Here is a 17,003-nt window from a genome sequence, read left to right as displayed (position 1 = left end):
TCTCTCAGCCAGCCCTGCTGTCCCATCTGCATGTGATGACGTACTCTAAAACAGCATTTCATGTGCTTTCAGAAGCAAGTATTGAAATTTTTCTCTTCCTCTTGCAGTTGATGAGGCCTCTCAATTGCTTGGATGAACTTTACCGACTCATAGGGTCCTTCATCCGATCCAAGCGCACTGCTGCCTGTGCATACACTGCATGCAGTGCTTCTGGAGTTGGACTTCTTTCAGTGTCATCCGAACTCTGTAGCAGGCTTGGAGCTTGTCACATCATTATGTGCAACAGTGGAGTTCACCGGTATGGCAATTTCTTTTCCTCCCTTTGTTTCAGTCAGTTATTCAGTCATTGCGGGTTGGAGACTGCTGCTTTTTAGTTAATAGTCTTACACTAAATATCTAATATCTTAGACTGAATAGCTAACACACTTGGAAGATCTGTGGTGTATTTGTAGTGATTAACAGAAAAGACCAATGATTTTGCCTTGTGGAGTTGTAATGGATTATTCCTGTTCAAGTCAGGAAAAGACAGAAACCTTAATTGCTAAAGCACAGAAAGGAAGGTTTCCTATGTGAATAACACCTTCTATATTAAACTCTTAATACAGGCAAGAAATTATGAAATTTGTATTTACATGTATGCTAGGGGAAGTTGTAATACAGTTTGTTTCAAGAAAAAAATGAAACAGAAGAGAGATGCATTTTTGCAGTTGTACCTCATGGTAACTAGAAGTTCAGTCTATAGATTGAAAAACTGGTTCTATAGGCTGAATTATCAAATTATCAGAAACTGAACTGAGCTGTAATCAACTGATCTTTGTCATCAATGATAAGAGACTTTAATAGACAAATAGAGATAGACCATAGCGTCATAGAGCTCTCTAGTACTTAATGATATCCATCAAATGCAGCCATATGTTTATGTTCCAGCTGGGAAGATAACAGTTCTTTTTGGTGCATTATACCAAAAAATTGTAAAGATTACAATTAGGGGGAAAACACGCCAACAAATACCCAACATAACCAGGAAACTGATGCTAAATATCTGATCTTTTTATAACAATTCCAAACTGTAGATTATAGGTAGCATTATCTTAAAAATGGGCTCTGTAGTTCCTGATTTATGCAAATCCTTATTTTAGCCAGTTTGGTTACCAGTACATTGTGTTAGACCAATCATTGCTTTCATCTCATTTTAAGTAATGTCCTTTTTGAAATATAAAAAAGGAAAAAAAAAAGGCAAGCAACATAGCTGCAATGCAGATTATCAGGCATGAAAAGCAGGGAACTCCAGATATAGCCAACACAATTAAGGTGTGTAAAAGCACTGCTTGCCATTTCTCTTAACAGAGTTTGAAACAGACTATTTGTATTACTCCTCATCAGTGATATCACTGTATATAATATGCTGTATACTGTACTTCATTTTAGGCAGTACCAGAAAGAGGCTGTATTATTTAACACTAGTCACTATATAAGATGAAGATGGGAATACTGTGTAGCATGGACTGTCATGAAGTTGTCATTTCAGAAGACCACGAAACTATGCAGCTTTTTATTTGGGTTTCAGTAGCATGTCTTATGTGTTCAGAAAAGACTTTGGGCTTAATTCTGCCTTTTTTTTTTCTTTTTTGTAAAGCTGAAAAAGAATACCTCTGGGTTTCATCATGATTTTATGGATTAAGTTCTGAATTGGCCAGTGAATTTGTGCCAAACATTCTTACAGTTTAGGAATAAAGTCAGAGCAATTTTAACAGCCCCAGTAAACTACCACCCACAGTGTGTGGGTCACAAATTATTCAGAATAATTTGGTGACTGAATAAATGGTGGTGTGCTTGATTCTGAATGTGAGCTGATCTTACCTGAGAATAAATTATTCATCAAATTTCTGCTCAAAACTAGGGCTAATTCAAAGGTATAAACTATTAAATGTCTCTTTAAGTGTATTTAAAAACCATAAAATACTAGAAAACCAGCATATTGGATTTCAAGACATTTCATTATGACCAGTGGGAATGGTATTTAAACGTTATGTGTGGGATTCCCTCTGCATGGTAAAGGATTCAAGATCACCTGTTTATATAAAGCAAAGGTGCAAACCACTTTTCTCCAAAGCATGACTAGTTCTGCTTTAAAGTGAGTCCATTTGAGGTTTTGTGCAAGGTACTGTTAATTCACTTGTACATTAATATTGCCTTTGTGGCTACCATCGCTTCAGAGAGAGAAACATCACCTCTTGGCATTATCAGAGAAATTTTAAGATAGGCCCTTCAGGAGAAAGGAATGCATTACTTGAGATTTTATAGGTACTCAAAGAGGTTTTGCCCAGAATTTCTAAAAGTTCAGAAGAAAAGTCATGTATTTAAAGACTAGGAAGGGTCAATTTTTTTGAAAGGGTCTATTTTTTTTAGGCAGGGCTATTATTTTTGGAGTGGTAAAAGTTGAGGAAATTTTTTTAACAGTTTCCTGAAGTTACTGTTGTGCATACAACTGGATGAAGAAGTTTCTTTCCTTGGAATTTGAAGTCATACAAAATGACTTTGCATGCTGTTTTTTTTTCTTGCTGGCCTCCCAGTGGCACACCTCTACAGTCCCAGCACTGAGTAGGTTCCACTTTCTGGCATTCTGAATTTGCTTTTGCCTAGCTAGAAAGGTTGTTCTGACTCCAGCCAATAGGCTTGCTGGGTGAATTTTGTTCCCAACATTTCTACTGCTAAATTCTAATGTGCTTTTGTGAACCTACACCCCTTGCTCCTTTGCAGACTGAAACTGTCTTGCAGCACCATGAAATCCTGGGATGAGGACAGAAGAAGGATGAATAAGATGCTGGATGTGATCGAGTCCCATAGACATACATTATTTTGCTTGTTGCCTGCAATCTTGAAGGCTTCTTTCTTCTGTTTTTTAAATACTATTTAATAGGGCAGAAGATCTTGTGAAATAGTGCTCTTTAAGTTGTAAGTTAGTTCCTTAGAGTTCAAGCTACTGATTTTCAGTAAAAGAGGGTATTTATCTCTGGCTCTATTCAGCAGTTTATTTGTCCTCCTGTGTTCTTAGGGACTAACTGCTGTGAAGTGCTTGATTTTGATCAGCTGCAGAAATCCACATTTTGGAGGCCTAGACCAATTACTCATGACTGTTTTTTAACACTGTGCTGCAGATATTAAATGAGTTGAAAACTAGTATTATCTACAGATGCTACTAGGGAAGCTGATGGGGGAAAGATGTAAATTGTCCTTGCAGGTTAATCTTTGAAGTATATATTCTTCACTTATCACCCTTGCCAGCTTGAAAATGAAGAATAACCAACTCAGGGCAAGGTTTCTGTATGCTTCCTTTAAAAAAAGCCCTCATTTTACCCTAATTTCTGTGATTGGTCTGTAATGGGGGAAGAGTACAGAGTGCTCTGCTGGTCAGCATCTTTCTTTTGTTCCTGGGAAATGGGAACTGAGCAAACCGTATAATCTGTCAGAATTTAGATATATTTAATAGACTTTAACCAAAAATATACATATGAACCTTCCCTCACTCAATTTATCTGTCTCTTAGAGAACTGACTGCAGAGCCCTTTTTATGTTTTCTCAACTTAGGTATTTTATATATTTATTTACTTATATAAAATAGAATATATATATATAAAATATATATATATAATATTTATAATGGATTTACTAGGGCTGGTCTGCCACCCCTCCTTCTAACCAGAACTAAATCCCAGATAGCCTGGGAGGGAGGTGCTGGGTGGCAGTCCAGTGGGGAAGGGGCCAAGACCGATGAAACAGCAGCTTTGTCTGCATTGACAGTGATTGCTGATCTCTGTATCAGCAGTGTCTTGGTTTCTGACTTCACTGTGATACATATTAAATTGCTTTTTACACTTCACTAGGTTAAAACAGCTTGACAGAGTTCATATTTCCATCCCAGTATCCAAGATAATGCTGGGGATTTTGAATTGGTGGTGATTGCTTTGCTTTGATTTTTATTGTGACAATATGTTTACCAATTTACATTAGAGCCTGAAACCCTGTATCTATTTCAGACAGCAGTTCTTCTCAAATGTATTTCAATCACTAGAAAAACAAGGTTGGGGGAAAAGTCCCTTTAACGTTAAGTCTGTTTAACCTTCACTGTCCTAAGTGATGTGCAAATACTACAAACTCCCCTTGGATTATCATAAATGAATATGACTTGTTGATCAACATCAGGAAGAGAGTACTAAATCAGTCCAAGAAATCAATAGTTTGCATTTCTGTTTTCCCTTTTTTATCATCCATAATTATGTTTCTGCCTGCCAGTCAGCTGTCACCCTGTAAACAATGCTCTGCTTTTTTTACTTGTATTTGTTCTGTTAGAAGTTGCAGTCACTCTGTACAGATGTAGGTGATGAAAGGCACTTCTGAATTTTATTGAATCATGATGTTAGCTTCTGCTTGAGGGAGACTGTACTGCACAGACATGTCCTAGTCTCTCTTTCCATGCCAAAATGAAATTAGGTGCAGCAGCTGCAGAAGTCTATTCAGGGACCATAGGCCTTTCAGGCTCAAAGGAATCATTTAGAGCATCCAAATGAAACAAATCCCAAGTTTATTTAAAATTTTGCATTTCCTGGAGGATCAAGAGAAGAGAAGTATTCTGTGAATTAAAAAAAACCCAAAACTCACTGTCTTATTTTCTTTTCTGAATTTTAATTTCCCCTCTAGAAAGTCTCTCCTTAGTGTTACCATCCTTCAAGCAGCGGGGTTCTGGCTGGCAGACACTCAGCTGAATGATGAGGCAGGTTTTGCCAAGGGTTGATTATGCTGTCTCCTGTAGCTGGCACAGCTCCTGCAATCCAGCTAAACCTGCTCCATCTTCCGCATAGCAAAGCAGAGTGATTCCATAAGCTGTCTGTCATGGCCAGTTGCCTTTCTGTGAATCAAATTAAACAAGGTGAAGAATAGGTACTCTGAATTTACATTTTAGATATTCTATCATAGGAATTCTTCCTTTTAGATTATTTTAGAAAATTTTCCGTCAGGAATTTTGTCCTGAACTCAATGACTCTATGTTACAAACCAAAAGTCTCCTTGAAGTTTTGCAGCTACATTTACGCTGGCATATTAGCTCCACAGTAGGAAGGCTTCCTGGGATCAATGGCACTACTTTCAGGAGACAGGTCAGCACAGGATGAAAGACTAGTCCTTGCTCCTTTCCAGCCATCTGCTCTAAACTGTGCTTTTACTCCTTCAACCTTCCCATTTAATCAAGATTCCCTCCTGGTTTTTTAAATGGCAGTTTTATGTCTGTCTGTAATTGGTGTATTTTTCTGATACTTTGCCTACTAAGACACAAACTTTCCTTTTTGTAAAATAATTTAGGATAGTAGAGCATTTTGTTCTGTGCTGGTTACGATTTGGAAATGGTTATGTCACTGTCAAATGTATGAGAATTTGTCTTAAGACAAACAAGACATTTCGCACTAATAGACTGTTTCTACAGTGATGATAATTTTGATCTGTACTTGCCTTTCATAGTTAATCTGGTACATTTTTGCTTTGTTATCTCTGCATGTGAAGGACTATAGTCTTAAAGTTCTTCTGCATGTTTCAATTTCTGAGTCACTTTCATGTGAAATGCAATCTGAAAATGGAGGGAAGTGCATAAAATGCACTGAAACAGGTAAGATGGATCTAAGTTGCTACTAATACGGATTTCAAGGTGTTCTTTTTTTTTTCCAATTTGAACTCCTTTTAACGTTATGGATATTTAGTAGCAGGGTTGACACACAACTTGATCACTGTCTTCTGTAGAATCATTCTGTCATGCTTCAGTTCGTACAGTATTGCCGTATCTGCAGTCCAGGACTTTGGAGAATCCAGTTTTTCCTTACAAAAACTGCTACATTACAACAAAAAATTAATAGGTCCTCTTGAACTGTACAAAAGTAAAAACTTGTCCAGATTTTCTTTAATTTTTGAGGTGTAAAGTGTGAATAACCTGAACTATTACAGGACAGGAAGTAAACCGCAATTTTCCATCAGATTTACCTGCTTGCTTATGTGGAAAGAAGCCTTTAATGTGAAAGACTGTCCACGCGCAGGAAGAGATAATGGCCAAACATGGGCTTTCAGTTGACTTTAGATTTTTTTTTGTTTGTTTTTGCAAGTATGAGTGAAATGAGCAAACAAAAGGCATGGGATACTTTGAATCTTTTGGATCCATTTCTGTGTGGTACAGTAATTACTTTTTGAAGCATGGTTTATGATTACTGAACCATCATAATGGAATAAATACAGTTCATGTGTAAAGCAATGGCTTTCTGTATGTTGGCAAAAATAACAAAGGTTTTGGATTAACCTTCAGTGGATGGGTTCAGTCCAAGGCTGATTTAAAGCAGCGGTCTTGCCACACTGGGAGCATCTCAGCTTCACAAAGTGACTCAGTCTAAGGCCCATTTCTCCCTGTGAGATGAAATTCTATTTAGCAGTTTCAGTATACAGGTACAGAGAATGCAAGCTTGAACTTTACTTGCATGGAGACATATTCCCACAATAAGAACAGCTTAGAAATAGTGGGAGGGTCTTGAGTTAGGCCTACCTGTACTTATTATGCTGGGTTTTTTTATAGTCCTGAAAAACATTTCCCCTCATTTTTAGATTTATCATGGCTTATTTTCTTTTTTGGGGTTACTGTTCCAAATTGGTGCATATTACCCAGCCATCACTAGTAATTATGGAGAAATACCCCCCAAAAATGTTTACCCCAAAGTGATTTACTTTAAAACTGAAGTTTTTAATTGTTGCATACACTGGTGTAAATAGCAGCTGCTGTATAAGCATTAATTTAAATGACAGCAGATATGAATACTTAACCACCTTTTTAACCAATTATACTATTAAATGTAGGTATGGTTAGCTTATGATGTATGGAAAGAAAAGTAATTAGTAACAATGGCATTAAATTACATGTTGATTAGAAGCTTTAAATTTTCATTAGATTAAGCATAGATGCATCCTTTTTATGTGTTGTTTTTTTTTCTTCCCTTTCACATAGTTAGAACATAATTCATTTTGGCATCTCTGATGGTGGTAACTAGTAAGCCAGTTTGTTTCCACTCATAATTTCTATTCAGGGCATTTTTCCACAGGATGTTTTGATGCATCTTTGGATGTAGGATGGCTGGAATCCTAAGTGAAACCTGAAAATGAATTGAATGATTTAGATTCATTTTACTCTGGTAACACAGATAGACAGTTTGCCAAATGGCAGCTCTGTAGGTAGTGTACATGAACTCATATTATTTTTCTTTTCAGGTGGCATCAAACAAGCTGTCATGAAATAATTTGTTTCTTAGAAAATTTCAATCTGTTTTACCCTTTTACAGCTCCATTTTTCATTGTACATGTGTGTCTACCCAGTCGATTTGCAGCCCTTTAGTAAAAATCACACTAAATCAGAAACAAATGGGCTGTTGGTGACAGAAGATGGTTTAACTTCTTTTGTTCAGGATGGTCTGATCCAGAAGATGTTTGAAAGTTTGTATTTAGTCTTCACATCAATACTGTCATGACTGATGGGAGACTGGGAATAGCAGGCAAGGGCTAGGAGCAGCTGTAGCCCCTTCTGTTTCTTGGAAACCAAATGGGTGAAATGAAGAATTCTCAGCCCAGTTGTGCTGGGAAAGCCAAACGTCTGTGCTGCCTTGCTGCTGTAATCTGTCAAGGGAGGCAATTTGTGATTATAACTGGCATAAATTCTGAGATTATGAATTTGGATCTTTTGTTTTTCTGGCATAAAAGAAGGGATGAGAGGAGAAGAGAGGGAATGAAAATTGATCTTGGTTTGTTTGCACTGTAAAATACACAGATTTGGGATTTATGCTTCCTGTAACAGAATGTTAAGAACATTAAAGGAGGTTTTTTCCTAATATGTTCCATGTTTGGTTGTCTAGGTTGATTGCATCCAAGTGACCAGAAGCTTTCAGTGGTCGGAACTGCTTCCAAATTGCTTTGCGAACGTTAATACCACCTGCTTATCAGCTCTCAAAATGCAGGATTATTACATATTGTGCATATTTGCTGACAGTCTTTTATATTGAACCTTGCTCAAACCACCAGAACAGTCTTATTATATGAGGAATTTCCAGCTTTCATATTGTTTCATAAAATTGTAGAGGTTGTGTTGGTTTAAACCTGCATTTGCTTGATCTCCCTATGCTTGGCAGCCCTATTGCTGAGGTACTTCCAGTTATGATATTGTTGCCATCTGATGTTTTATGTGTGCCTTTGTTTCTTTCACAGCTGTTTTGCAGGGTAGCTTGATTTGGGGTAACAGATATGTATATTCAGATTCAAAACCATATTTGAAGAACTAGGAGAAAGCACCAGCATGTAAATGCATGTTTATTAGTGAGTCAGTTCAGCATAGCTCCATGAAAGGTTTCTATAATCAGTTTTATTTCACTGACTCAGTATTCAACAAAAATGAAGCTATTTGAGTGGTGTTGGTTTCAGTATTTAGAAAGTAGTAACTTTATTTCATAGTCACATGACAAAAGCCATAACCAGTAATTTACATTTAATTCTGACATTCATCAGACCTTTACGTGCCTTAAAAGAAACACAAAATCTAGTGATATTAAACTGCATCTCTAATAAAATAGGATACTGAAATGCGATCAAGTCACTGATGCTATTTTAACTTCTTTTAATATATGCTAACAAGTAACCATGTTTTGAAAAGAAACAGTGGATGTATCTAACCAGCATCACTTCTAATATAAAAGGTTCCATTAAAGAGGTGTGATAATACTTAATATCATCAGTGCTGTCATCATAAGTGTAAAAAATATTTAGAATCACCTTAGAATCCCTATTCTTTTTTTGCCTTAAGGTGAGATTTTCAATTTTCAATGTTTTGGGGTTGTACTGTAGTTTTTGCCTACCTCTCCAGTAGCCCATTAAAGAAATCTTAATTATGCTTTTTACTCTTTGTCTCTGCTTTTCTCACTCTGGTTCTGTCTTCATCTACAAACTTGGCAACCTTATTTCTGAATTGTGGTTGGCATTGTCAAAATGTAGATGGTTTGTACCATGATCAACAGCCATTTCATCAGGTTTTGGATGGGGAACAGTTTGGCAGTCATTTCTAATTCAAGATTAGTGTTTGCACCTAATTCTTCAAGATGACCTTTATTTAGGAAGTTCTTTTGTTAGTCTTGATTATCACAGGCAGAATATGATTTTTTTCTGTTCTTTCTGGATTCCAGGAGGATGGGATTTATGGGAAAGTTGGATTACTAACTGGTTGGTTTGAAAGCTGTACTTTGAGCCCATTAGCCTCTATTATACCCACAGGGAGACATTTTTCACCTTTTTCTCTGGCTTAGATTACACCTGTCAAATTAAATTTCATATACTTTTGCTTTTTCTCATTGTCAATGGGACAAAGTTTCCTTTACAGTCTGGTCCTGATGGTTAGATGTTTAGATTTCGGTGCTGGCAAATACGATGAGCATGTACTTTATTAGTGCAATATTTCACCTTTCAAAGATGAAAACACAAGTGTTTAAAATTTCTAGCCTAATATTTAACTATTATGCACCTTAATCCTTATAATCCTATAAAACCTTAAAGCTTAAATATAACACAAAAGATCAATAGATTTTTGCTTCAAGGTAACTCTGAGGTCAGTGTACACAAGAAACTGTGGAATAAAAATTATTTCATTACCAAGGAAAATGACTGAGCTTATGAATTTTTAATGAAAGACCATTAATAAAGCTACAGATCAAATTTAGTATCTTCTACACTCACTACTGTGAAACTTTTTACAGTCCATAAATTTACTTAAGTGGTATTTAAGACAAGTTAGGGTGGTGATTTTTTTCAGTAAGAAAAGAAGTGCAGACACATTTTTTCCTCCTACAGATCTTCTGCTCAGCAAGATGAGTGTTTGATTGAAACATGCTGTCTGTTCTGTGTGCATAATATAAACTGTGCAAAATCTTTTGGTCAGGATTTTGCCAAAAGGCTACTCAAAAGTATGTTTTAACCATGTGTCTCAGTTTTATTATTTGAACTTGAAATCTGCAGCTTTTTTCAGGGTCTGCTGAGGTAGTGTTGTTTGCTCTAAAACTCATCTTTCTGATTGAAGGTATTTGATTATTGTGGTACTTTGGCTGTGAACAGAAAAATCACCAAACAGTTTACTGGTGCAGAATGGAGCCGCTGTCACCTTTTGAATGATAGCAGCCCTCGAACATGTTGTGCTTTAAAAAAAAACCCAGTTTCAACTCAGTTTTGTTGTCTTTACGTGTGAGTCTTGTACGGCTTTGGTCTTGATTGCATGAGAAACCAGCTATCTGTCCTTGTCCTCGCCATGACAACTGAAATCAGATGGCATGTCCAAAATGACTTTTCCTACTGCTGCTTGTCTAGTGTCATGACAGGTTGTCCTACAGCAAGATCTTTAGCTGTGAAACTTTCCCGGCTGCTGTGACAAAGCAATTACAACCTTTTCATTAGGATGTGGTACCATGATGAGTTTTTGTCCTCAAGTGTTTACTTGAAGAATATTGGCAAAGTAGCAGAAGATGGTTTGTTTGAAGGAATGCCCTAGTTATTTACTTTTTTGAAAGGGGTAAATGTCTCTTAATTTTGGACTGAACTGCACTAATGTGCCATGAGAATAACCAGGCTAAATCAATGGCAAGATGTCAGGATCCTGGTAGCAAGGCTAGGGTCTGCATTAACAGTGGAGGGTGAGAGAGAACATGGGCAGAAACCACCTGGAAAAGGATTTATACAGTTACAAAAAATTATCCTTGGGTTGTCACTCTGGTGCTTTTGCCAAGCCACAGTTGTGTTGTCTTTTACAAGGCAAATGCCTTTGGTTGTAAGTCAGCTGGAACGCTTGCTACACTCTTTTACTTACGACACATTTTAGCATTCAAGCTAATGCCTGCATGGGTGGGAGGGGTTAAGGATTAGGTCTACTATGTAATCGTTTTATTGAAAACCTTTTATAAAGAGCTAATTGATCTAAAAGCAATTATTTTAAGGAGATCACTGCTAGCAGATAGCTGACTTCTGTCTTTCATTGTAGCTGCACTCTGAGTGTTACCTTGGAACAGGCAATCATTTTGGCTCGGAGCCATGGGCTACCTCCTCGCTATATCATGCAAGCTACAGATGTCATGCGCAAACAGGTAAAGTGTTTACTGTGGGTAAGAACTGATGTTTCCAAACAAGATATGTTATCATCAAACAAAAATGACTTTAATTGAATGACAAGAATTTTTTAACCTCCATCTTAGTGTTGTGAGTTTTCATAATTTGGGTATTTTGTTGGATTTATTCTCTTTATTTGTTGTTGACTGAAAGGTGTGTTTTTAAATAATGGAATACGCTGTTTTTAACCAACTTGCTTTCTCCATATGTGTAAATGGATCATAATTTTCACAGGGTTATGATTTTATTTAATGATATTTGTACAGGAACTGCTGTGGCATCACCTTACATGAGAATAGTCAGTTGAGTAAGACAGTCTTAATTTTAATACATATACATAAAAGTAATTTAAGATTATTGACTATTGTTAATAAAAAATGACTCATGTACTGAATGAAGGGGAAGTGTAGGAGGGAAGGAGAGAAATACATACTGTGGTTCTCAACTTTCCAGGCAAGATTCTGAGAACAATGTGCTTATTTCAAAATAGTGCTTTTTCACTCTTTGGTCATAATAAAATATTAGGATTTAGAGGCTGTTGTGGAGAGATAACCACCTCAATATGAACTCTTAGTGCTAAGGTATAACAAAAAATGCTGGATTAAAAGGCAATATCAACTGAAGGCAGGGGATACACTCTACTGTATCTGCACCAAGTTTCCTAGAATATTTTGTTATCAGATAAGTACTTTCAAAAGGATGTTTGGAATCTTGGAAGGAGTTCAGAGAAGGAGTACGAATGATCCAGAGGTGGTTAGACAAGGCTTATGAAGTGAAGATTAAAGAGCTCAACCTACGCAGTTGATCAAAGAGCAGTTGAGTGGGGATTTAATCACTCTTGTGTGAATATGGAACATACATCTCAGCCTGTGGTAGCTTTCAACCTTATGACAAAAGCATAAACAAGATACAGGATGCACTCGGTTTTGAAGTGGAAAAAAAGATAATTAAATATCAGAAAAATTAATCACAGATAAGGCAAGATTTATAAATTCTGGTGTTTAATTTGAATCTAATTTTATTATTTTCATAAATTTTGCTCCATATTCTGTGCAGCAGTCACAGTTGAGTTATGAAAATGATTAACCAGCTGTACTTTAATTCTAAACTGTTGTAAACAAAAATACACGTGTACTAGATCAAACTCTTAGTCTGTTAAAGCAATTGTGTAGGTACCCTCAAGCTATAGATTCTATGTAAGTGCTGCTGCCTAACATGGGTACATCAAAGTGATTATGCACATTCCTTTCCATATTGAACTTCCACTTTATTTGGTGCATAAAATAAGTTTCTGTGGTTAATAAATACCCTCATGGTTCTTGATTCAGAATGTGTAGGTCTGCTCAGGAATTAGTGCTTTAACTTGACTTGAAAGCTACTGCTGTATAAGGATAAACTTGCATGTATAGGTTGATACGTCTGCTCCTGAAGTTCTAGACAAAAGTCAGATCCGGGTATTTTGCAATAAAAAGCTGTGGACATACAGTTTTACATATGTCTGCCTGCAGGATGTATTCTGTCAAGGGGTACATTTTCAATACACAGTTAAAAAATGCTGATTCGTTTGTGGTTCTGCAGTTTATTAAATGAAAGTGAAAGACAAAATAAAAGTAACTTGCATGGTTTTGAGTGGCTGCACTTGCTCAAATAGAGATGTAGAAAGAAGCCGCCAGTGAGTCTACATTCTTTGAAGTAAAACAGCAGGTGATCAATAGCTGTTAAAGATACCAATATCTCAATACCACCCACAGACACTGCAAGAAAGTCTGCAAGAAAGCCAGACTTTTCACACATTCTTCCTCTTGCAGGAAATCACTGCTGCAATTAATAGAGTAATAATCTTTTGTTGTAATTTTAAATCAGTCTTGAAGTTCTGGAGTAGAACTGTAACCCTCCATTAAATTCTAAATGTTTTTGAGTAATTTCAACAACACACTATGGTATTTTTTAGAAAACAGTTCCAGATTTAATGTTGAAATTATCTGTAGGGTTTAACTGTCAGGAGCATAATGCAGGCCATAAAACTTGCAGGGGGCAAGAGGAAAAAGGCAGAGGAAGTGTCTTGGGGTTTGTTGCAGAACCTAAGTTAAGGGCAAAAGGCTTTTTTCCTGGCTTAATATAAAAAAGAAAAACAACCAAGCAAAAAACTTTGTTAGCCTATTTTTGCCCTGAATCTTTTGTGGTATAGGCAAGTGCAAATGAAAGCACATCTATTCCATCTGTTATTCTGGAGAAGGCTGCAACATTGCCTCCTAGTAGCATCAGCTTTCCAGAAGGAGAAATTATCTCTGCTCAAAGCAGGTACCTCTTCCAGCTTGGGGTACCAGTACCAAATAACTTAAGACACCTGATTGAATGGATGACCTCAGAAACTGTTTTGTTTTTTTTTTTTTTCCTTGTAAATTGGATGAAGTTGTGATCATGTTTATGACGATTCATAATAGCCTCTGTGATAGCCTTGGGTAGATTTTCAAAGTAATTGCCCTGTGAGTTTTAATGAGGTATTTACAAGCACCTGCTCTATGAGAACTACAGAAAAGAGACCAACTTGTGAGGATTGGTATGAACTTGGGTATGTGGCATGGTTTTTGTTAACTGATTTCTGCTTTTTATCTGCTTCTCTAGTCTGGCTGGATTTATAAAATAACTTTTTTGAGAAAAAGCCCCAGCTATCTTCTAGTAATTTTATTTACTCATGTATGTTTATTCGTGTAAACATCTGTACCCACAAAATACTATGTAAAGCATCATGATAGGATGTGTCTTCAGGATGCAGCAAAGCATGGAAAAGACAGAGACCTAGCTAGGAAAGGAGCTGCAGGAGGGTACAGGGCTCTGAGGATGAAAGGTAACTAAAAACCTGATACACAGAAAAGACTAGGAGAGAATTTGACTTGTCTTTTAAGTAAGTAATAATTTTTCCATGCTTTTTCATGAGTATGATAACAGCACTACATTTTAATTAATTCTCATGGGAATTCTACTGATTTAGATCTCTCTGCACATGGCATAAAGAAAATCTGTTTTCTTTATGTGACTTTCTTGCTAACTTTAAATTAGTGTGTAGCTTGAAAATAAACCTATCATTTTTTCTCATGGCAGTGTAAATACTAGCTCTTATGTAAGACTCTAGATTGATGGTGCTGTCTCCTCAGTGCTGCCAGCACCATTCGCCAGTGCTCTGGCTAAACTGGTATGCAGAGGTAAGCATTCTGGAGCTGCATAGCATGACTGTCCCTTACACCTATGTGAGACAGTGTCAATATTTACATTGCTATAGCTTTAAGAATGATATTGGAGAAGCATAAATTAACAGTGTATTGGAATATAAATAGTATAATGGTGCTCAGTGGAGCCAAAGATGTCATGTAGCAAGTTGCTAGTAATTTTTGCAGGCTTTTCCTCAAAAGAAGTAAGAATCTGGTGGTTGTTAGTAAGGTCTAATTTGTTACCCTGCTAAACAATAAATTACATGGCTATGTAAAGCTAGACTCCTTTTTAAATCAATGCATTTGATTTATTACATGAGCAGGATACTCAAATTAATATGTCTAGTGAATGAAGCAAGTGAAAATAGTGTGATTTTGTTTCAGAGGTAGTCACAGCACTGATGTTTAGGATCTACGTGTGATTAAGTTAGATAGTTTTCCCATGTATATGTATATTCTGGCTCACAGTTATGTTAATCATATGCTAGTCTCAGCAGTCGGTCATGTTGGTGTTTCTTTCTTTATTTTTTTTCCCCCCTTCAATTCAAGTGTCCTGTTTTCCATCCAGCATACTGTAGTCTGAGAGACCAGATTTTACTCCCTTTTTTTTGCAGTAGACTTGTAGTATTTTGGATGTTTCCAGACGCAGGACTTCAGTCATGTCTTTGGGCAACCTGTTCCAGTGCTTCACCATCCTCATTGTAAAAAATTTCATCCTTATATCCAGTCTGAATCTACTTTCTTTTAGTTCAAAACCATTACCTCTTCTCCTGTTGCTACAGCCCCTTAAGAGGAGCCTGTCTGTCCTAAATTTGATGATCATTTCCCTGATAAACCACCACTTGTGTAGACAGAAGAACATCAGTTAATGTGATCTTTCTTTTTTTCAGTTGTGTTTTCTTACCTAATCATCCTACCTGTTCTTATCTGAACTCTTTTCAAGTTTTTATTAAAAATGAGAAGTAACTGTGAAGAAATACAAAAGGGTCTTTTTAGACATTTCATGACTAAAATGGCAGATGAAAATCAGTGTAGATAACTGTTAAGTGATGCACACTTAAAACAAGGGAAAACAAACCCGTAAGTTCACATTCAAAATAATTGACTGTGAGCTTTCCATTACATCTCATGTTCAAGACCTCAGGGATATGATAGAAGACATCAGCTCAATTCTCAGTAGCTATCAAGAAAGCAAATAAGAATTTATGATGGTTTAGTTAAGGACAGATGACAAAATAGAAATCATGCTGTCATGACCCTTCATTTTGAACTGATGTTCTGATCCTTTCCATCAGGATATAGCTTAATGGAAAAAGTTCAGAGAAGGTTAAAAAAAAAAATATCAAGAGTTGGGTATGGTTTAGAGACAGGATAGGACAAACCAGCAAAATAATCCAGGATTGTTCAGCTTCATGAGTGAAGGAGAATATGATAGATGTCTAAAGAACATGTAGCATGGATAGGAACTGACCATAGTACTTATCGGGGCAAAACTAAAGGCATCTGGCAGACTCAAACTAAGTGAAAATAGTGGTTCTTGACAAAACAAGATAAGATTGTACCCAAGATATAAATCTCCCAGAAGGAGGTTAGTGATGTGAAATTATGTGTGGGTTCAAGATGAGATGGGAAAGAAGAGAATCACTGAAATCAATTAAATACTCACTGCTGAACAGAGGAAGTATTGAGGGACTAATGACTGAATTCTGGAGTGATTCCTGGGGAAAGATGTATGTTTTTTGTTTGTAGTCACGTGTCTTTTGCAACTGGTGGAGATAAGTTTACTGAACTAGATGTAAAGCTAGTAAAATCACTTATATTCTGCCTTTAGTTCTGTAGGTACTCTCGTTATTTCCTCTGTTCACCACTTCCTCCTTCATCCCTTCCCCCCCCACCAAAAAAAAACAAGTAAGGACACAGTATTTTTTGTCACATGTTGATTTACATAAACGATGAGAACCTGCCTGTGTGTAACCAGCCAGCCTTTTTTATCTTTCATTTGAGCCCATAACAGAATCACAGAATCACAGAATCCTAAGGGTTGGAAGGGACCTCAAAAGATTGTCTAGTCCAACCCTCCTGCAAGAGCAGGGTAACCTAGAGTACATCACACAGGAACTTGTCCAGGTGGGCCTTGAATATCTCCAACGTAGGAGACTCCACAACCCCCCTGGGCAACCTGTTCCAGTGATCTGTCACTCTCACAGTAAAGAAGTTTTTCCTGATGTTCACATGGAACCTCCTATGCTGCAGTTTACACCCATTGCCCCTTGTCCTATCACTGGACATCACTGAAAAAAACCTAGCTCCATCATCCTGACACTCACCCTTTACATATTTGTAAACATTGATGAGGTCACCACTCAGTCTCCTCCAAGCTAAAGAGTCCCAGCTCCCTCAGCCTCTCCTCATAAGAGAGATGTTCCATTCCTTTAATCATCTTTGCAGCTCTGCACTGGACTCTTTCAAGCAATTCCCTGTCCTTCTTGAACTGAGGGGCCCAGAACTGGACACAATATTCCAGATGCAGCCTCACCAAGGCAGAGTAGAGGGGGAGGAGAACCTCTCTCGACCTACTAACCACCC

General features: G+C 37.0%; 1 protein-coding gene across 3 annotated transcripts in view; it reads left to right on the top strand.

The window, feature by feature from the left end:
* Nucleotides 1-17,003, top strand: part of PREX2 (phosphatidylinositol-3,4,5-trisphosphate dependent Rac exchange factor 2) — a 171,777-nt gene that overhangs the window by 147,016 nt on the left and 7,758 nt on the right. For 2 of the 3 annotated variants that reach the window (XM_062633230.1, XM_062633229.1), the window contains 2 exons: nucleotides 108-298; nucleotides 11,084-11,186. In XM_062633230.1, coding sequence (XP_062489214.1) covers nucleotides 108-298; nucleotides 11,084-11,186 — 294 coding nt within the window. Of the gene's footprint in view, nucleotides 1-107; nucleotides 299-1,428; nucleotides 3,541-11,083; nucleotides 11,187-17,003 lie in introns of those variants that run through there. The other variant, XM_062633231.1, reaches the window with a different exon arrangement.

Source organism: Pezoporus occidentalis, unplaced genomic scaffold (assembly GCF_034315485.1).
Source record: "Pezoporus occidentalis ecotype Australia unplaced genomic scaffold, CSIRO_AGI_Poc_V1 ctg4, whole genome shotgun sequence".
In the NCBI taxonomy this organism is placed as follows: domain Eukaryota; kingdom Metazoa; phylum Chordata; class Aves; order Psittaciformes; family Psittacidae; genus Pezoporus; species Pezoporus occidentalis.
Note: the sequence above shows the minus strand (reverse complement) of the source record. Positions and strands in the feature narration are given on the sequence as shown.